A 22,616-nucleotide genomic window follows, 5' to 3' on the forward strand; every position below is an offset into this window, starting at 1 on the left:
GGGAACTATGAGAAACTTAGACAATTGCTTGCAGTGGTACTATGGGAGGATATACTTCAGGGAAAAGGTGTTAGTTGTGCATGGGAAGTGGTAAAAGGGTGTTTGAAGGAACAAGTAGCTAACTGCATACTTCAAGAGTAAGTCCAAGATTTTTTGTTTAGAGAGTAGTGAATGAGTGGAACAGATTGCCAGAGAGAATTAAATGGATGTTACATTAAGCAGGAGTTAAAAAGAAGCATGTGGAATTAATTTCATAGATAGAGGTGACCAGTAAGCCCATGAGCAGTATAAAGCACAGGCCAGAAGAGTGACTGGTATGTGTAGGAAGTCAAAATCAGAGTAAGAGGGAGAAAAAAAAACTTCCAACAGAGGAGATTAGCTAAACAAGTTAAGAGTAATCCGAAAGAGCTCTTTCAGTATGTGGCAAGCAAAAGCAAGAATGGCCACAGTCAGATGATTTTGAAAAATTGCATATGGTACGAAAGTGATGACTGAAGCAGATGAACTAGTTGAATTATTGAATAATCATTTTTGCAAGAGTGTAGATATTACAGTAATGGATATGTCAGGGATTAATATGGAAGTAAAGATAGAGGGAGTCGAGATACATAGGACTTTACAGGATGTCAATACAGCTATGGGATTGGAGGGATATCAATGTGTGCATTACAGGAATGTGCTAGGGAATTGGTAGTCCTTTTGACTAGATTGCTTAATCTGAGTCTCAGCTTGTGTAGAGTCCCAAGGGAATAGAAATAAGTAAAAATTCCCGTTGCACAAAGGTGGTTCTAAGACAGAAGCAGCTAATATAGTAAAATTAGTATTTCAGGAGTGGGGGGTCATAATATTGGAGAATTTGGTTAAAGACAAAATTCAGAACCTGGTGGATATGAATGGAATATTGTATGGGGGGACAGCATGGCTTTGTGGAAGGTAGTTCAAGCTTCAGCATCTTACTCACTTTCTCTAATAAGCTGACAGCTGAGTTGGATAAAGGTAATATCTACACAATTATACTGTTGGGTTTTGCAAAGGCATTTGATAGGATACTACATGGAATCCTGACACATAAGTTACATGAAATGGTTATGGATATGAAGCTGGTGTCTTGAATAAGAGAGAGTGATTGATGGAGAGATATCAGACAGTAGTTTATGTAGGCACACAGTCCTGTAGAAGGCTGGTGACTAGTGGCATGTCACAGGGCTCTTTACTTGAGCCACTAGTGTTTAATTTGTTCATTAATGATATAGTAAATAATCTGAGGGGAAATATTTAGTTATTTGCAGATGATGTAAAATTAGGTAGAGCAGTAGTCAACAAAGAAGATTTTAATACTTTACAGGATGAGTTAAATAGACTGGACTGGGAGTATGACAGATGCCAATTCAATGTGACAGAGTGTAAGATTATGTGTATTGGAATGATAAGTAATATTGCCACCATCTTTGTACCATATTGATGGGACTGTACTCTAAGAACTTGAAGCAAAAGTGGCTAAAATATTATTATTATTATTCAGACCTCCATGGAGTCAAAAGACTCATCGCAGGATGTTCTTCCTAGGAAACACAAAATCTATCATACCACTCCTTATACTTATTGACCATTCTCACTTTCACCACACTATCATGCAATGCATTCCATGGTTCAACCACCTTCCATTCAAAGAAACCACTTCTCACCCTCTTGCTCACAGTTTCCTTTCGTAACTTCCAGGGATGACCCCCTTGTCATCACTCGCTCCTTCACGATGTTCAACCAAGCAAAAGAACTCCCCAGTGTCAACCCTATAACCACCTCTCAGCAGCTTAAAAGTCTCAATCATATCACCTCTCCTTCTATCCATCAAACTCTGCAGTCCACATTCCTTCAGCCGATCGTCATAATTAACATTGTACAGTCCTGAAACCATCTTTGTTATCTGCCTTTGTATCCTTTCCACAGTTAATTTATCCCCTTCAAATCTGTGAACAATAGTCTAAGTGTGGTCTGATCAGAGTCTTATACAACGGAATGATAACTCTTTTATCTCTGCCGGTCAGTGTCCTTCTCATTATTGCAGCAATCCTCTGTGTTACCTTCATCACCTTTGCAACATGTTCCCTAAATTTCAGGTTTCTATCAATCATCAACCCTAGATTTCTTGTCTCCCCTACTTCCACCAGTATATCTCCTCCAATAGAGTATGCAGCTTCATATCGATGTGTCCCAAACCTCAAGACCTTATATTTTGCTGCATTAAACCAAATCCCCATTCATTTGTCCATCTGTCTAGCTTATTCAAATCCTCTTATAGGGCTACCATCTGCACTATTACTAATAACCCTTCCCAGCTTCACATCATCCTCAAACAACTGACTATCCCCTTGCAATCCACTGACAATGTCATTGATATAATAGTTAAATGGTATAAGTCCCAGTGGTGAGCTATGGAAATTTTAACAAAGGGCTTGCATCGTCGAGCGAAAAAAAAAAGCCATATTTCACACAAAAACTTTTATCAGTACAGCTGATGTACAAATGCCAATCAAAAAGTATAAAAAGACAATCAACCTGTAAAGGCTGTCATTTTTAACCAAATATTTCATGATCTACCATGAAATATTTGCACACAATCATCTGCGTTAATTTATCTTACATAAGAAAAACATTTTTATAACTATCAAAATATAATAAGAATAAAATCTTTTATAATCATAAATATGTAATAGTACGCATTTCTTATAAACAAATAAATTTGTTTTGTTTGCAATAGAAGTTTTTATGACAAACAATCTATAAATAATAAATAAATATTATCTAAACACAATAATAGTGAAATACGTTATATTTCTATTTTGTTTTTATACTTCAAGCGATAATCAACGGTTTTGCCATACGATTGGCTACCAGAAGGGTAGCCAATCGTATGGTATAGATAGCACATGCGCTTATTTTATTTTCAAACTTGGGCGCATTCGTTATAGAATTGAAACAATAATTCCAAATAATCTACACACTGCCGAATAGACTAATTTTTGTTAGGCTACCATATGAGATTGTTACTTAATATATTTCAAAAAATTATGGTTGTTTTTTATTTATTTTTATTTTTTTATTTTTTAAATAAAAAAGTAAACAAGGAGAACAAGGGGCTCACAAATTTGAGAAAAATTTAACAAAAGGCTAGCGCAAGCCCCTTATAGCTCACCACTGCCTGTGGGACCCCACTTGTAACCCTCTGCCTCCTTGAAACTGCCCCACCATGCACAACTCTCTGATACCTATTGGACAGCCAATCCTGAATGCAGTTGACCAACATGACATCCAGACCCATGTGCTGCAACTTAAATATCAGCTTATCATGTGGCACCCCTGTCAAATGCCAATCCAAGAAAATGGCAGTATATGCCTTTCCCTCATCTACTGCTCTTGTAACTTTATTATAAAAGGCTAGCATATTACTAAAACAAGAGTGCCCCTTCACAAATCCATGTTGACTCTCACAGATAACATTACCCTCATCTGCCCAATGCTGTATACGGTCCCTCACTAATTTCTCCAAGATCTTAACTACTGATGACACACAAACTGTCCTATAATTAAACACTTCCAGTCTGCTACCATCCTTATGCAATGGCACTGTCTTACCTTCCTTCCATTCCCTGGGCACCTTTCCCATAGCCAGACTTTCATTGAAAAGCCAGGTCAAAGGAGCTGTCAGTTCTTTAGCTCATAGGATTACCTGGTTATTGAGGAACACTCTGACATGCAGAGATAATTATTTATTATTCCTCTTTATAAGGCTTTGATGGCTGGATGCACACAGATTTGGCTGCCAGGTTTTCTTGAAGATGTGGATGAGGTGGAAGAGATTCAGAGGCGATAACTAAGATGGTGACAGGTGTGGGTTGCTTCATGTGAGGAGAGATTGAAGATTTGTGATTTTGAGAAGTTGGTTGATCAGCAGGTAAGGGAAGATATGATAAAGACATATGAGTTGCTTGGTGTGGGTGGGGGTTACAGGATCTGATGTGGATGAAATATTTCATTACATGAATAAAATTAGAGGTCAACCATGTAAATTGAATAAAAGTGTTGAAAGTTTATTTTTCACTCGGTTAGACAATAATAAATTTAGTTTAATCTTTTATCCAAGTGTGAGCAAACAAAGTTTGCGCCTGAAAGTATCTTCAGGACTGTGGTAAGGTAGTACAACACCGGGAAACTCCTTGCAAAGGTGGACCAAGCTAACATCACTCCTATCTCAGTATCTCCCATAATGCAAAACATATCTCCTTGCGGATATGCATAATGTTATGCATTAAGGAAAGGGCCACTACCCAGACTAGTTTCGACCTTTATTGAGGTCTCTTCAGTGGGAGACTGGCCCAGAAGTGGAGATACCAGGCAGAAGCAATAGCGAGGTCATCTTTACCTATAGGAGTTGCCAAAAGGTGTGTCACCTTTTTATTAAATTACTCTGGATTTAGAGAAAGATGTTGAAAGTTTATTTTTCACTTGGTTATAAAATAAGAAATTTAGTTTAATCCTTTATCCAAGTGTGAGCAAACAAAGTTTGCGACTGAAAGTATCTTCAGGACTGGGGTAAGGTAGTACAACACCGGGCAACTTATTGCAAAGTTGGACTAAGAATAAAGCTCGAAACTAGTCTGGGTAGTGGCCCTTCCCTTAATGCATAACATTATACATATCCGCAAGGAGATGTGTTTTGCATTATGGGAGATACTGAGATAGGAGTGATGTTAGCTTGGTCCACCTTTGCAACGAGTTGCCTGGTGTTGTACTTCCTTACCCCAGTCCTGAAGATACTTTCAGGCACAAACTTTGTTTGCTCACACTTGGATAAAGAATTAAACTAAATTTATTATTGAATAAAAGTGTGATTAGCAAGGGAGTAAGGACTAACTAGATTTTTTGCATGGAGAGTGGTGAATGAGGGGAACATATTGCCAGTGTCAGTTCTGTGTGCTTGGTCAGTGAATACTTTCAAGGCAAAATATGACAGACAAATGTACAGGTATGGACAATTGTTGATTAATGTTTTTATTAACAACTACTCAATCAACGATGAGTCTTCAGAGTCAATGAAGGTGTGTGTGTGTTCCTTTTTGTGTTCTATATATTATGTGCCCAGTGAAGTCTTCTAGAAAGATGAAACTATTAGTTCCTTTGAAAATAAATTAGTTATTTTCTCTTTTAAAATTTGTCTATATAGTCATATAGGTTATTTTCCCTTGACACACACACACGAGGAGGTGGGCTGGAAAGTTCTGATATAACTGCAAGAAAGAACATATCTTAAAAGATATTTTTGTTGTATGTATATGAGATGTAACTTTTTTTTCTTTTAAATAATTTATACTTTTTTTTTTTCATTTTGGAATTTTGTATCTTGATCTATAATCTCATTAATAGTGCACTAGCAGAGTCTGTAACATGACCAATTGATCCATGTTTTTGCTGTAATCTGCTTGGTCCATAATAACAATTGCATTTCCCTTGTCTGCTTTTATTACAATAGTTTGTTTGTTCTTATATAACTTTTTAAGTGCTAATATATTTCCTTAGATGGAATTGTTATCCTTGGGAGGTTTGGGTATTGTCAGAATACTAGCCACAGTTGGCGCAATAACACAGATACTACATTTCCATGCTAATCGTTATTTCCAAACTGGTACTGTATCTTCTGAGAACAGCTGCGAAAATAAATACACTACTGTGTGTTCTTGCTAGCTGTGGGAACCGTCTATAGGAGTAGCATTTTCAGAGATGGTGTACAGAACAGACCACAGTTCCAGATTAAGGATTTCTGAAAGCATTAATGTGCAGTTTAGCCAACTTTGGACCAACTTGTGTTAACATCTGCCTTGAACACAAAAATTCCGTTCACTATCATCTGTATGGCAAGTTGGAATTGTCTGACAATGCTGTGGATATTCCTTCATGTAAGATTAGATGGAAGAAAATATCAATACTACATAGAAGTCATGATAAGTCTTGAGAGACTATTATTTTTACAATCAGCATCAGCTATGAAACACTCTCTCCCAATCTCAACAAGAATGGTTGCAGTAATTGGCCAAAGATCTGGGAAACCATCATTTTGACACTTGATAGCCTGACTTCTCCAAATTAACTTATGTTATTCAAGTCATACAGTGAACTATGTAAGGGCATTGGTTCAGTTTCCAGTACAATTTGAATATTTTCTATATTTATCGACAAGCACACTCACATGTGTGCTTGTCACAGTTATAATGGTTCTCTGAAGATGCTGGGTAGAAAACCAGCAAAATACAAATAAGTTTAATAATATATTTTTTCTTATTTTGGTGTTTATACTGTGAAGCTCTATGAATTATTAACCCAAGCCTTTCCATATTAAATACATTATGCAAAACTTTAGTTTAATATAAACCAAAATGAACACTTGATGTTTCGACCTTCATATCAAGATCGTATATCTGGAGCATACACGTATGTGTATATATATATATATATATATATATACACACACAAAGAAACAACTGCACTGCAATCTACATGGTTTACTAAAGTTACTGACTAAGGGGGAAAAAAAACCTTGACTATATCAGAACTAGAGTCCTATTATTATCTATTAGGTTACAAAATTAAATTGGGCTGGAGAGCAACATGTTTTTATATATATATATATATATATATATATATATATATATATACACAGGGTGTTCGGGATAAATTTGACATATTTATAATTAATTATATTTTTCCGTAAGTTACATGTATTAACACACACTTCTCTTCATTTAAAAGTTTGGACCCTTCTTCATTCATATACAAGATGTCAGAAAGGATGGACAGCTGGAACCCACCTGAATCATGGAAGAGAATAACTTGTATCGTGATGATTCGTGCCCGCCATCAAAATAAGGATATTACGACTGCTGCCCAATGCTCCCTGAATACAGTAAAAACAATCAGGCATGAACTAGAGACTTGCAATGGTGACTACGAGGATGTAGCAAGAAGAAAGATCCCTAGCAGACGATCTGATTGCGTTCGTACAGCAGAATTCCTCGCAAATCTGCAGGAACAGGTGTTGAAGAACCCTGGCATTGGAATTCGGGCTTTGTTCGTGGAGTTGCTAACTGTAGTCAAGCCCTGGATAACAAGGGTAGCCAATGGTAGGCCGTATGTATGGCAGCAGGATTCGGCCCCTTGCCACACCTCTGGGAAAAGTCAAAAATGGTTGTCTGAAAATTTCTACGACTTCACCAGTCCAAATGTTTGGCCTCCAAACTCCCCAGACCTTAACCCCATGGATTATTTTGTATGGGGCACAGTTGAAAAAGACACCAATCGCACTTCCAGTAATACAAAAGCCCAGTTAATGGATAAAATTAAAACAGTTTTTGCGGCCCTTCCCAGGGAGACTGTAGCATCAGCTTGTTCGAGGTTCCGAAGCAGAATTGAAGCTGTGATCGATGCTAATGGTGGTTATTTTGAGTAAATCTTGTTGATAGTATTGTAATTAACTCTGCCTGTAATGTTTTTTTGTCAATTCATTAAATTTAATAGATACAAAGAAGATTTTCTTTTTCCTTACGAAACTGTCAAATTTATCCCGAACACCCTGTATATATATCGACGAAATATATTATTATTATTATGTGACACCTCCAGGGAGTCCAAAGACTCATTGTGGGAGAGTGTGCCAACAGCATCGAATGATTGAACCCCTTTTAACTACTATCTGGACTCAAACTTGCTTAACCTTTTGCTGAGCCATTAGTAGCAGAGGCTCTACCTTTGCTGGCTATATATATGTGACGAAAACATCGTCAACGTATCTAAAAACTTAGTGTGGCTTAGATATGCTGATGATGTTTTTGTTATCTGGCCACACACTCGACAAACTTTAAACACATTCCTTAGCCATCTGAACAAACAACATGAGTGCGTACAATTTATTGAATTACTACTGAAATTGAAAATCAGAACTCGCTCCTGTTCCTGAATACACTGGTCACACATCTTCCCTCAGGCAGTTTATCCTTACAGTTTACTGCAAACTGACACATACTGGCCAATATATACATGCTAATTCATATCACCACCCTTTGCAAAAATTTGGAGTCATTAACACCCTTAAAAACAGAGCTATAACAATTTGCTCTAATGAACAAGCTCTTAAACAAGTATTAAAGATTATTAGCAACACATTTATAAATAATGGCTATAACAAAAATACTGTTAATAAATTTCTTCATAAAACTTCATCAAAAAGAATATAGATTATAGTAAAACCATAGCTATCCCATACATTAAAAGGTTATCAGCAAAAATCAAAATTGTATACCATTATAATCTTAATGCCACTTTTAAACCACCTATAAAATTAAAAAACATATTCAACTCCTCTAAGGATCCTCTCCTCCCATTGGCACATCATCGAGTGTATTGCATCTACTGCACCTGTAACTTACCTTATATTGGTGAAACTGGACGTACAATCCCTATATACAAAAAAGAACACAAAAGACACATTAAATATAACAATTTTGGTGAAGCAGGCCTCTCAGGTCATGCTCTCAACACCTTACACCAAATTGATCGATAAAGTACCTGCTCTTTACATCATACAAAAAACTTGGTATGAACGAAAATTTAAAGAAGCCTGTGAAATTCTGATTAACCACACTATTCTCAATAATGGTGGCATAAAAATTCCAAGAATTTGGCACATTTCAGCCTACTTAGTTTCCAGCATACTTTAGAACTTAAAGCAAGTTTCAGGTTTTATTGGAAACCATTCCATACCAGTTGGTTGGAATTTATATGTATACTTACATGTATATTCCAACATATACATATATACACCCTCTGTCCAAAAAGAAACCGAACTTTTCGAAAACAGAAGAAACTAGTGGTGCCACCTGTTGTATCTTTTTGTTGTCAAAAGCAGCCACCTTAATTAGTGATGTGTCAACTATTTATGATATTTGTTTCATTAGAAGCCGAGTTATAGTGCCAAGAGTGATGGTGTATTTTGACGAATGGTCAGAAAATTAGTTTCAAGCTGCGATTGACTTTTGTGTTAAACTTGGTAAAAGTTTTACCGAAACGCATCAAATGCTTCAAAAAGCTTGCAGTGATGAATGCTTATCCCATACCCAAGTTTACGAGTGGTTTAAGCGATTTCAAAGTGGTCGTGAGACGCTTGAAGACGACAAAAAGCCGGGCCATCCAAAAACTGGACTGAGCAAAGTTAACATCCAAAAATTGCATGATTTCATCAAAGAAAACCCAAAAATCGTCCGCGAGATTGATTGAAAATGAATTGGGAATTTCAAAAACAACTGTGCACAACATTTTGACCGAGAGTCTGGGCCTTCGTAAATTGAATTCACGATTTGTTCCCCACAAGTTGACCGACGACCAAAAAATGTATTGAATTGAACACTGCGAGGACTTCATTAAAACCGCTCGTAAGGACTCAAACTTCCTTGAAACAATTGTTACTGGTGACAACATGGTGTTTTGAGGATTAGCCCGAAACAGAGTGCTGAGTGAACACCACTAGAGGAGGGGCATCCGAAAAAAAGTTGCTTGGAGAAGTCAAAAGTAAAGGCAATGCTGATTTGTTTCTACGATTCCAAGGGTATTATCCACAAAGAATTCGTTCCACCTGGCCAATTGGTCAATGCTGAGTTTTATCTCAAAGTTTCGAAGCAATTGATAGCGAGAATTCGTCGCTATCAATTGCTTCGAAACTTTGAGATAAAACTCAGATTTAGTAGATCGGAATCGCTCAATTCTTCAGAATGAGATTTAATTAACTCTTGGACGTTATCATTGAAGTGGGAGAAAGAAATGAAGGATATACGAATTTGTCGCCAACACGTGAAATTACATGCTTTATAGATAAAATTTTCCGACTGTTATACAAGCAAAATAGTTACCACTTTAAAAACTACAATGATTATAAAAGAGAAGTTAATTTTGCGACGTGTAATAATAAACAACTCATCCCAGAAGATGGATTGATTACCCTATTATCAGAATGGATTCTCCTTTTTGTGACATGCACAGAAGTGTTGAAGGGTCTCAAATCTGTGGGCATACTATAGCAGACGACATAAATTTTATCGGTAAAAATTTGGAACATAGTGTACGTGGAAGTAGTGTAGTATGCCATTAAAAATAACTTTGTAAAATGTTTTAAATCTGTAACTAAATTATTTCATTCTGGTGAGTGATTTTTTAAAATTTAGTCATAAAAAGGTATAGATAGAAAATTTTTAAAATCTGTAACATTTATTTTTAAGATGTATATAGGCGCACTAATCGAATTTGGGTATTGAAAAAAAAATGACGCACTAATCGGGGGCGCATTAATTGAGGGATTACTGTGTGTATATTTATATATATATAAACATGTTGCTCTCCAGCCCAATTTAATTTTGTAACCTACTAGATGATGATAATAATAATGATAGGACTCTAGCTTTGATGTAGTAAAGATTTTTTGTTTTTTCCTTACCAGAGGTCAGGCCAATAATTGTTGTAACGGTTGGTCAGTAACTTTTGTAAACCATGTAGATTGTAGTGCAGCTTGTTTCTTTGTATATATGTGTATGCTCCAGATATGACCTTGATATGAAGGTCTAAACGTTGAGTGTTCATTTTGGTTTATATTAAACTAAAGTTCTGCTCTAACACTGTAGTTGTCTCCATAATTTTTCATAATGTATTCTGATCACTATGTACTCATGAAGGAAAAGTTTTCCATATTAAAGGATCATGTCATATACCAGTAGATGGAATTTTTAATTTTATGGACAGTGGGAGAAGACAAGAGGTATCCATGGGAGTAGAATGAATGCAGTCAAGAAAGAGAATTAGAGCCAGATTTTTTCTGATAGAGCAGTGCATAGTTAGAATAGCTTGCTTTTGGAGATGGTGAGCGCTGGTAATGAAAAAATGAAATTCAGAAAAGTATGACAGCTGGTGTGGATGATGTATGGTCTCCTTTGACTCCCCAGTGATCTCTAATAATGATGATAATAATATATGCAAATTGAAGAAATGGTACTTTCTGTAGCTTTATTATGTTAATTAAGAAGGTGGTATACAGATCCAAAGCTTGTAGTTATACCATTCATTTGAAATAAATTAAAGATGCCAAGAAATTATATTCTTGGTTTTTTTCCCAAGTGCAAACAAAGTCTGCTTATGAAGTAACTTCATGACTGGGCTACTTGTATATAGAGGCTAATTGCCCCACATCACTTGCCTTAGTATCCCATAACACCTTTCGACTACTTGTATATGGGAAATATGACTTCTGCATTACTTCAACCTTGGTATTTCTTCTGTGTCTGGCTCCCACTGATGAGACCTCAATACAGATTGAAACCGGTCTGGGTTGTGGCCCTTCCCATGCTGCATAGCATTATACATGTCCACAAGGATATGTGACTTTCATTATGGGATACTTAGGCAATTGATGTGAAGTCATTAACCTTTATATATAAATAGCCCAGGCATGAAGTTACTTCATGTACAAACTTTGTTTGCTTACACTTGGATATAGGATGAAACCAAGAATATAATTTCTTGACATCTTTAATTTATAGTATAACTAAGTGAAAAAACTTTCAGCATTCATTTGAAATATAAATAAATCTTCTAACACCTTTTTTATTGCCCAGAGAAAGCACTCTTTTAACTCTTTTCTGAAAATCAGTTGGTGGATATGCTCCACCTTCATCAATCATCATAGAGGTTTATCAGATGCAAGAATACTCTGCCTTATGACACTTCATTTAACAACAATCCATTCATACAATGCTTTTTAATTATTAATGCACCATATATATGATGCTTCATTCACTCGTGTGATAGATTTTTATGTTGAGCCCATACACAAGAGGTTGGTTAATCAACCTATGGTACATCAGTACCATGTGTGGGTAGTGGGTTGGGAAAAGAGAAACTTGTTTACATTTGTTTTACATTATATTGTACATTTTAATTTTAGCAACATTGTGCTCACTACATCTCTTTGTGTTTTGGTGTTTTGCTATGAATTATAAACTGTTTATAACTATTTTATTTTATTTTATTGGTGTTAATAATGGCAGATAAGGGTGCTGTTGCTTTCAATGAAAGGAAAAAGACATATAAACCTGCTACATTAGATACCAAGATTAAAATTATTAAATTTAGTGACAGTGATGTATCGAGCAGTGAGATAAGCCTCAGGCTAAACTTACCCCACACTACTGTTGTTACATTTGTTTAAAACAAAAAAAAAAGTTCTTAATGAAGTGAAAAGTGCTATCCTGGTAGTATTATACTACAATATTTGTCAACATGACAATTTTTTTTGCCAAATTGAAAAAACTTTTAATGATATACATCAATGACCACACTCATTGACGTGTTCCCTTAAGCCAAGCTATTCAGAATAACTTTTTCATTTTCAAAAATTATTCTAATTTTTCATCTACATCTCAGGTGCACATCTGATGTAAATAAATTCTTTATTTGCATCATTTTTATCCACATATATGACTGCTTAAAAAACATGATTAAACCATTACATGCATCTACAAATGGGATGGTGGGGGAACAGTGATTTGCTATACGATGGTGGTCTGGAATCTAACATGTCATATGACAGGGGTATGCCTGTATCATATTATCATATAGCTGTTAGATTAGCTTATAATTTTCTGCATAATATTTATGGACATTTTAATATTTCCTTTCAGGATAATCAGTCACTTGCTCAGAAGAATATTCACTTTTCAAAATATTACGAAAGCTTACGTAATAACTTCATTTCTCTCTTGGATCATGTGCAGTTGCCTAATTTTGATGAGAAGCCAACAGCTGATAATTTTGATGTTTACTTGAATCGGCTTGAATCATTGTGCATGGACACTTGCAAAGAGGAAAATAGAGCTCTTATTTCATCACTAAAACAGGCACTCCAGTGTTTTGATGTTTCTCTGTAAGTAGACAACATTATCTTTATATATATATATATTCCTAGACTTTCTTGATATCTATGCTCTCTCTAATTATATTTTATGTGAAATTATATCATAGATCATATAGAAAATAAAGTTATAAAACTTAAATTCAAATAATACCTGATTTATTGTGCTACATTTCAAATGAAATATATCTTTAAATGCAAAACATTTACAATGTTTAAGATGGTAAAACACAAATTAAAAACTGTAACATATGTAACATATGAGTTAGATTGTTTCTGTTACAAGTTTGTTTGAATGAATTGTAAATATAGTTCAATTTATTATTATTATTCAGGAGTTCAGTCACTCATACCTGATTATTTATCATATCTCTGTTTCAACACATTCACTGAAGATGTATGGCTGAGTGGATAGTGTATCTGCTCTCCAGCCAAAGGGCTGCGGTTTCGAATCCTTCCATGGGCATGGATGTTTGTGATTGTCTGTGAAATACCAGTGGTGGTAGGCAGTAGATGGCACTGGTGTAGTTGTGGTCAGTTGTGATTGAATGGTGGAGACAGAGTTGTAGACCTGGTGTCCTCCCTCGATGAGTCCTTTGACTCCCTGGAGGTGTCAAATAATAATAATAATGATGATGATATACTCATATCTAATGGTAGCCCTTTCCACACACTCACATCATGTGCCATGAGGATCACCTGCATCTTCACATTCTTCCTGACCACACCCTTCCACAGCTTCTAGGGGTGATCCCAAATTCTAACTCCAACTGCCATAAGCTACAAAATCTCATTTGTATCTATAAGTTTCATTTACTAACTTATATGATTATATCATGTTTCCTTTTCTCCATTTGTTTCTCAAACTTTGAGAACCGCATCCTCATATTTGCAGTTCCATAGAGTAGTTATCTTCTTGGCTACCAACTGTTGAATCTTTTCATCTGTCTTGTCCCATCTCCTTTGAACCAAATCCATGCATACTATTTCATTTGTAGTCTTATCAACCTTATAAAGAAGGAGAATAATTTTCTTTGTCTTACAAGTTAGTGTTCACATAAACAGTGCAGTTATGTGATGCAGTGACTTACCCACTTTGCAGTGTACAAACTGTCCTCAAACTTGAACTCTCTATCCACCCTAACCCCAAAGTCTCTGCTTCATTTGTCTGTCTGCAGTGTCCTCCATCTGAAAGATAATCTTACAGTTAGCAACAATGAACTGATATTTGTTGTCATTTGCTGAATTAACTAGCCTTTTTAAGTCAACTTACAGAAATTCTGCATGAGCTATGTCTCTTATCCCATTATTATTAATATATAAGTTAAAAAATTATTATATATAAGTTAAAACAACAGTGGCCAAAATGCAAAGCCTTGTGAAATGCCACTGGTTTCTCTCCTTCACTTAGATTCAATGCATCCATTCTCCACTTTGATACCTGTCATTTTTGCCATTCTTTCATCCATGTCAGTTTATTTTACATTTGTATGTATAACCACTTCTCATATAGAATCCTGTCAAATGCTTTGCAAAATACAGAAGTATTGTAATTCTCCTTAACCAACTCTGCTATCATTCTGTTTAAGAACTTGAGCAGATTTTGTTTTATACCAACCCCACACACACACGACGTCCCAAGACCTATCACAGCAATGCTGTGTGTGTGTGTGTGTGTGTGTGTGTGTGTGTGTGTGTGTGTGTGTGTGTGTGTGTGTGTGTGAGAGAGAGAGAGAACAAAAAATAATGAAAAGGATGGGATTCGAACCCATGCAGGAAAACATCAATAGATTAGCACTCTATTATTACAAAAATAGGTGATCACAGTGCTATCTACCTACCTACCTTTTGATGTGATTTCTAACCAGCTGCTCCACTATCTCAACAACCATACAAGAGATACTGATTGGTCTTCGATTTGTTGTGTCTGTCCTAACTCTGCCTTATATAATGGAATTATCTTTCTCTCCTTCCACTCATAAGAATCATGCATATGCTAAGACTCAGATTGAAAAAACTACATCATTGGCATTACTCTCTTGCACATTCCTTCAGTATCCATGCTAATATGCCATCTGTTTTGACTGCTGTATTTTATTCCAGCCCCACACGAGGTCCCAAGACCTATCACAGCAATGCTGTGTGTGTGTGTGTGTGTGCGCGCGCGCATGTCGAACTTTTGCAATAGCTTTTATACCTGTAATTCATTTTTATCAATTGACTAACAACTCAGATATTTCTAACCCTTCTTCGGGAAGAAGAAGGGTTAGAAATAATTTTTTGGTTTTAGTCCCGAAGGGGTGGAAAGAGGGGAAAATAGCTCTACTGCATAAAGGAGGATCCAAGACAACTGTTGCAAATTACCGACCGATCAGCATTTCGTACTTACTGGGTCATATGCGAAGACAATGGGTGCGTTCAGACAGGCTAGCGCTACATGTGCTAGCCTAGCGTGACATATTTGGTTTAATAAATTAAAACAACATAAAACATAACTTAAGTTTAATTATTTAATTAAATCTCATGATTGTGTATTGCAAGTATTATGTTTCTCATCATATTCATAAAATAATTAACACAATCCATTGTAGTAATTCTTACTACCGCATCATGAATCAAAGCAGGAAGTTTATTTCTTTCCATTCCTGAAGACAAACCTCTCTCACATAAGATTTTATCTGCAAAAAAATGTTTTCTACGGGATTAAGTATGTACGAATACGGTGAAAGTAATTTTAATTGGCATGAATAATTAAAACAAACATTTGACAAATCAGTGGGGTTATGAATTCTTGCATTATCCATGATAATCCAAGACGAATGTTAACAAGGATTATCGCGTATGATTTCAAAGAGTTCAAACATGAAAGTATTAAATTTTTCAGCATCGCATGTATTATTTTCAATTGTAAAATGTCCCCTAATTTATTGCAAATGCTATATTTAGGGTTTTTAGTTTCTAATTTAATAAATAACATTCATTTTGCATTATTCAAAAATAGATTGTTTAATAACGAAAAGAGCTGCAATTATTCATTCAAAGAGCTATATATATGGCTCCGGAGCCGCAGGTTGCCAACCCCTGGACTAACCTATGGAACATTTCTACCATCAGTGGGCTGAGATTTTTTATCAGTTTATTTTATTTTATTTATTTTTTTTTTGTATTTTAATTTATTGTTTCCATAGTATGAAGACCAAATATGAAACTTTTTCATACCACTTCAGGCCTTCAGTAAGCAAGGCTTCGTGAATTTCATTGCGCTCGGTGGTCTTACACTTGGCAATGACGAAGAATTCATCTCCCATCTAAAGACAATGACGAACCTGCATGCTGACAATGGGATTTCAGCCTGCAGCCTCTTACACTAACAATTCATGTTGTTGATGTTCCAACAGTTGATAGTGCAGATACCTTAATTTTTCCATTGCCAAAACACCTTTGTCCTGATGAAAGATGATTTTTTTTTCTTCTGCAAACTGGGTCTTTTCTCATGAATTTTTTTGTCTAGTCGGGTTAAAAGATTGGAATAATATTCCCCAGTTATTGTTTTACCCTTTTCGAGATAATTAATAAACAAACTGCCTTTAGCATCCCAATACACCGATGCCATGACCTTTCCTGCTGATGGAACAACTTTCTCTTCTTTGCCACTGAACAACCGGCTTCTGTCTGCTGTTTTGACTGCTGTTTGAATTCTGGTAAATCCAAGTCTCATCCATAGTAATAAATCAACACACAAAATCGGTTTTATTCTTGTTAAAATGCTCCAAGCACTGTTCAGAGATTTTCATGCGAGTGCGTTTTTGATCTGCTGTGAGCAAGCGCAGCACCCATCTTGCACAAAGCTTTTTCATTTGCAATTCTTCATGCAAAATATATCCTACACATTCTTTTGAAATGGCTATAGTCTCAGCAATTTCATGCACTTTGACTCGCCGATAATCCAATACCATATCATGCACATGATTGATGATTTCTGGTGTTGTTACACTTTTTCGACGTCCTTCATGTGGATCATCTTTAAGGCTGGTACGGCCGCATTTAAACTCTGCAGCCCATTTCTTAATTGTTGAAAACAAAGGAGAAGCATTCCCATAAACTTTTATGAACTTCGAATAATTTCTTTTGGCATTAAACCTTCTTTTACAAAGAATTTTATAACTGTACAATACTCAATTTTATCATTTCAAGGGATACAGACAACACTTTTACTTCAGATAGCTGTATAAAACACTTGATAGAATGACTTGCAATTTCACATGAATGCTTATGACAGATGTACCAACTTAGAAAAAAACAAATTGTGCCGATAGTGTTGCCATGTATGGTCAAGGCTGAGAACTTTTCAGAGACCACGCTCATATCTTTTGCGTATACTAACAACTTATTTAAACCATCCTGCAATCTCTTCACATCACCTTGATTCACTATTACTCTACCTAATTTTGCATCATCAGCCAACAAGTCAATATTTTCCTTCAAGTTATTTCCTGTATCATTTATGTACAAATTAAACAGTAGTGGTCCTAGTACTGAATCATCCATCATGTCACTAGTCACCAGCTTTTGCCATGATTCTGCTCCTCCATATACCACTTTCTGATATCTGTCAAGCAGCCGTCCTCTTATCCACATAACCTGTGTCATATCCATCCTGATTTGTTCTTATTTGCTTAACAAAGTTCCATGTAATATTCGGTCAAATGCCTTTGCAAAATTTGGCAGAATCGTCATGTAGAAATTTCCTTTATCCAACTCAGCTCTCACTCTATTATAAAAAGTTAGTAAATTACTAAGGTATGACCGACTCTTTGCATAGCCATGTTGGCTCTCATACAGCATCATATTCTTATCCACCCATTCTTGAATTCTCTTATTTGACCAATTTTTCCAGTACTTTTACAGCTTCCTCTAGATGCCCCTTAACTATCTCCAGTGCACTTCTGATGTCCTTCCCTTGCAGGGTTTTATGCCATGGCACATCTTTGAGCTTCCTGCTAGGCTTGTCACAATCATCTGCCTTGTAGTTCCATATATGTCCCTTCTTGACAGAATATTCCTCAATTTTTACAATCTCAATGTGTGGCATCTTAGTTATGGATGACTCTTCTGATCCTATGACCATGTCCAATACTTTTGTACCTCGAGTCCCCTCCATCACATGCTGCTGTCTCAAGTATTCTCTCAGTAAGTGTACAAATTCTATTTCTTTCCTGCCATGTGATCTCTCTTCCTTCCAGGCTATATCCCTATAGTTGAAACCCCTTATAATACTCACTCAACCTACACTCATTGTACTAATTTGCTGATGTATGTCTAACAAATCATCCCTGGAATCCCCTAGCCTGTAGCAACAACCACCTGTATATTTTGTCTTATTGGCCTTGATCTCATACCAGACTACTTCAAATGAACAGCCACCCTCCTGCCTATCTCCTATTTTTTTTAGCTGCAGTTCATCTGCTCTCATTAGCAGTCCCTTCCTCCATCTCATCTTTCCTGAAAATATTAAACCTTTCACATTCTATCGCTGTAACCTACATCATCTGCTGTTAGCCAGTTCTCACTAATGCCTATAACTTTTGGCGAGGTTGCACTAACCAATGCCAGAAATTCCTCCCTCTTGTTCCTAATACTTCTGACATTAGTATATAGAAACTGTAGCATCCCTTCAGGACCCCTACCACATTACTTCCTGAATTTACTGCTTTCTTCAGTATTTTTATTTGAGATGATTCCACATTTGTTAGTCCTCACGCTCACTTACTTCGTGGTACCTTCACATGCATATTCATCTGCATCCACCATAATTGCTTAAGTTTTCCTGAATTTGTGCTTCAGCATGTTCGCTGAACAAAGCCAACTTCTTTCCATCAAATACAGGTCCACAAACTCTACATTATTCCGTCTCTGCAGTCTGCATATTGATTTGTTTGCCATCAGCACTCCTCCTCCTCAATTCATCCCTGTCATAGTATGGCAGGAGACTTAGTCTTCACCTTCTCACTCTTCATTTTTGCTTTGTCCAACAACTCCTTCACTTCTTCCCTCATAAAATACTTCTCACTTCTCAGATCATTAGTGCCAACCAAGACAATTAGTTCTTTTGCCTTTTCTTTATGCATCCAGGTGACGTGACTAATATTTATACATTAATTTTTGCACTAGGGAAACGTGATTTTGCTATCTTTCATTACATACTTCTGTGATCATAGAGTCCCTGTACATAATTTTCTTCTTACCATGTTTTTCTCATTTGTTGACATGATCTTGATTTTTACCTCCAACACCTGCTTCTTTCTCTTCTCAGGCCTGCTAATCTCTAGCCACTCCTGCAACTTTTTGATTTTGCACTTTGTCCTGTGAAGGATAAAATATAAGCGCACTATTTCATTATTTATTTTTTCCTTATGTCTAACATTAACGTTTTACATTTTGCTTTCAATACTATTTACTCTATTAACATTCACTTCATTTTCACCACCTAACTAGCACTCGCTGTTGAAGCACTTAATACAAACTCATTCATTTGTTTCACTCTCCTTCCATAAATCTTTTAATTTTTGTGATAATTACATCTCATGCACACACTGCACTATACAAAATCATAGAAATTCAAATCACCCAACAATGTCTTTGCTGCCATTTTTCTGCCATGCATTGGCACCATACCAACAGTATTGTACTACTACTAATAATAATAATATATTTTGAATGCACTTAGAATGAGGCTGAAAATTCATTCACCACTTGTCTCAGAACTCGCCCATGGGTAGTAGATGTCTAGGGCTCATTTTAGAAATTATGAACTTTACAACCGTGTTATAAGTAATTATTTTAATTTCCCAACGTTTCGACCTTCATATTAAGATCATCATCTGAAGTATGTAGAAATATACAAGGACAAGCTGGGTTCCATTTCACACAGTAAGCCAGAGAAACAATGATTTGATCACCTGTTATTCTACTGGCATGACCTCTAGTGAAAAAAAAATAAAAATAAAATACAGATAAAATTAAAAATTAATTAAATATTTAGAAACTACATCAAAGCTAAATTCTATTTAAGATAACATGGGAGAAACATTCTTTCATATAGATAGTTTTCTTACAGTAACAATGATGTCCTATTTTTAACATGACAATTATTATATTAAATTTAAGATTCTAGATTACACTGGCCAACAAAAAAAAATTTTTTCTGCTGATTATGATCTGACACTTGTTTTTTACTAATTTGGGTGCACTGATTTCAAATATCAAACCCATTTTTCTCTATCAGGTCAGGTTTTTCCTCTATGGCATTTTCTTTTTGCTAATTTGTAAGTTGTTGATAGTTTTAAGGAGGCAGTACTATTTAGAGGATCAAAAAAATCGATTTTTTAATATTATTTTCTGAAAGTATGTACTTTTAAAAATCTGTTCCTAACTTTTTATCAAGAAATTCGAAAAATTCCCGAAGATATAGCCTATTATTCAAAGCGGTGCGCAGATCAGAATTGGAGCGCTCACCGCTCTCACTTGTTAGTAAAGGAATAAATGCGTAAGAACCTGCAACGGCACATACTGGTGCTTTGAATGCGAGAGAGGCCGATAACCAACCTAATACATTTAGGTGACGAAAAGTAGGCGATGACAACTGCCTTAAACAAATGAATGCTATAAGCATCATAGCGGACAAAGAACGATCGAAATCAGTCAATCGTTAATCGATCGTGAAAGTATGATGAGAACTTATAACGTTTCAATAAAGTCTCTGGTTTTTTTTGTCTTGTTAATTGCATGTTAGTCGGCATTGAAGAAAATACATCATGTCTACCACTCGAAATTGTGTCAGTAGTGTAGATTCCTTCTGCTACATTTGTGGCAGCTTTACTGTTCCCAGTCAAAGGACAAATATCACTGATTTCGTTAAGAAAGTGTACTTTACATACTTTGACATAAAAATTGCAGATCAGGACAAGTCATGGGCTCCAAATAAAGTGTGTAAGTCATGTGTCGAAAATTTACGACAGTGGAGCAAGGGAAAACACCAAAAATTAGCTTTTGGCATTCCAATGATTTGGCATGAACGAAAAATCATGTAGATGATTGCTATTTTTGTTTAGTTCAGATTTCTGGTTATAATAAGAAGAATAAGAAAAAAATTGTGTATCCAAATCTCGACTCAGCAATTCGGCCAGTTGCTCATTCCAATGAAATAGTCATGCCAATTTATAAAGGACTTTTTTTACTTGAGAACGAGCATAATCGGGATATGCCAGATGTTCTTGAGGAGCAAGACCCGGATGTTGATTTAGACAATGAAAATTTAATTTCTAGTTCTGGACCGCAACGTTTTACTCAAGTGGAATTGAATGACTTAGTAAGAGATTTGGGCCTATCAAAGGAATCATCAGAATTGTTAGCTTTAAGATTAAATGAATAAAACTTACTGGAGCAAGATACGAAGATAACTTTTTATCATAGCAGGGAAAGTAATCTTGTACAATATTTTAAACAGAGTGTGGGTTTGTTTACTGTAACAATGTGTCAGGTTTACTAACTGAAATGAGTGTTGTACAATATCATCCAAATGAGTGGCATTTATTTATCGACAGTTCAAGCAGAAGTCTCAAGTGTGTCTTACTACACAATGGGAATGTATATGGCTCAATTCCTATTGGCTATTCAGTCCACTTAACTGAAATATATGAGGACATTAAAAAGGTTCTGAAGTTATTAAAATATACAGACCATAACTGGATCATCTGTGTGGATCTTAAAATGGTGAACTTTTTACTTGGCTTTCAAAGAGGATATACAAAGTTTCCGTGTTTTCTATGCTTCTGGGATAGTCGAGCTAGAAACCAACACTGGAGTCAGAAACATTGGCCTCTTAGAATATCCTTAAATATTGGAGAACAGAATGTTATAAATCAACCTTTAATCGACAGAGAAAAAATCATTTTTCTACCTCTACACATCAAACTAGGTCTTATGAAGCAGTATGTTAAAGCTTTAGATTTACAAGGTGACTGTTTCCAATACATATGTGAAAAATTTCTGCGATTAGTTATGAAAAACTTGGAAACAAAAAAGCGTGCAATTACAAAGATCTAGTGGAAACAATGCTTGAAAATTTCCAGCACCTAGGATGCAACATGAGCATAAAGCTTCATTTCCTATACAGTCATCTTGATAGATTTCCCGAGAATTTAGGTGCTGTAAGCGATGAACAAGGCGAAAGATTTCATCAAGACTTAAAAACTATGGAAGATCGGTACCAAGGAAGATGGGATTCTCACATGATGGCCGACTACTGTTGGAGTATTCAAAGGAACTGCTAAAACAGAACACACAGCAGAAATTGCTACAAAACAAAAATTTATTCCCTGATACTCATGTGTAAGTAAAATTGTTATTTTTTTATAAATATTCTTGTAATTTTTAATGAATATTGTTAAGTAGTTATATATCTAATTATTGGCCTCTCTTGCATTCAAAGCGCCAGTACATGCCGTTGCAGGTTCTTACGCATTTATTCATTTACTAACAAGTGAGAGCGGCGAGTGCTCCGATTCTGATCTGTGCACCGCTTTGAATAATAGGCTATATCTTCGGGAATTTTTCGAAT

General features: G+C 35.8%; 1 protein-coding gene across 5 annotated transcripts in view; it reads left to right on the plus strand.

The window, feature by feature from the left end:
• Positions 1–22,616, plus strand: part of LOC150108172 (uncharacterized) — a 318,721-nt gene that overhangs the window by 291,096 nt on the left and 5,009 nt on the right. For all 5 annotated transcript variants that reach the window (XM_090390632.1, XM_090390634.1, XM_090390631.1 and 2 more), the window contains one exon: positions 12,768–13,009. In XM_090390632.1, the coding sequence (XP_090246758.1) occupies positions 12,768–13,009 (242 nt within the window). The remainder of the gene's footprint in view (positions 1–12,767; positions 13,010–22,616) is intronic.

Source organism: Typopeltis vanoorti, chromosome 3 (assembly GCF_054136105.1).
Source record: "Typopeltis vanoorti isolate ZY-2024b chromosome 3, IOZ_Tvanoo_1.0, whole genome shotgun sequence".
NCBI lineage: Eukaryota > Metazoa > Arthropoda > Arachnida > Uropygi > Thelyphonidae > Typopeltis > Typopeltis vanoorti.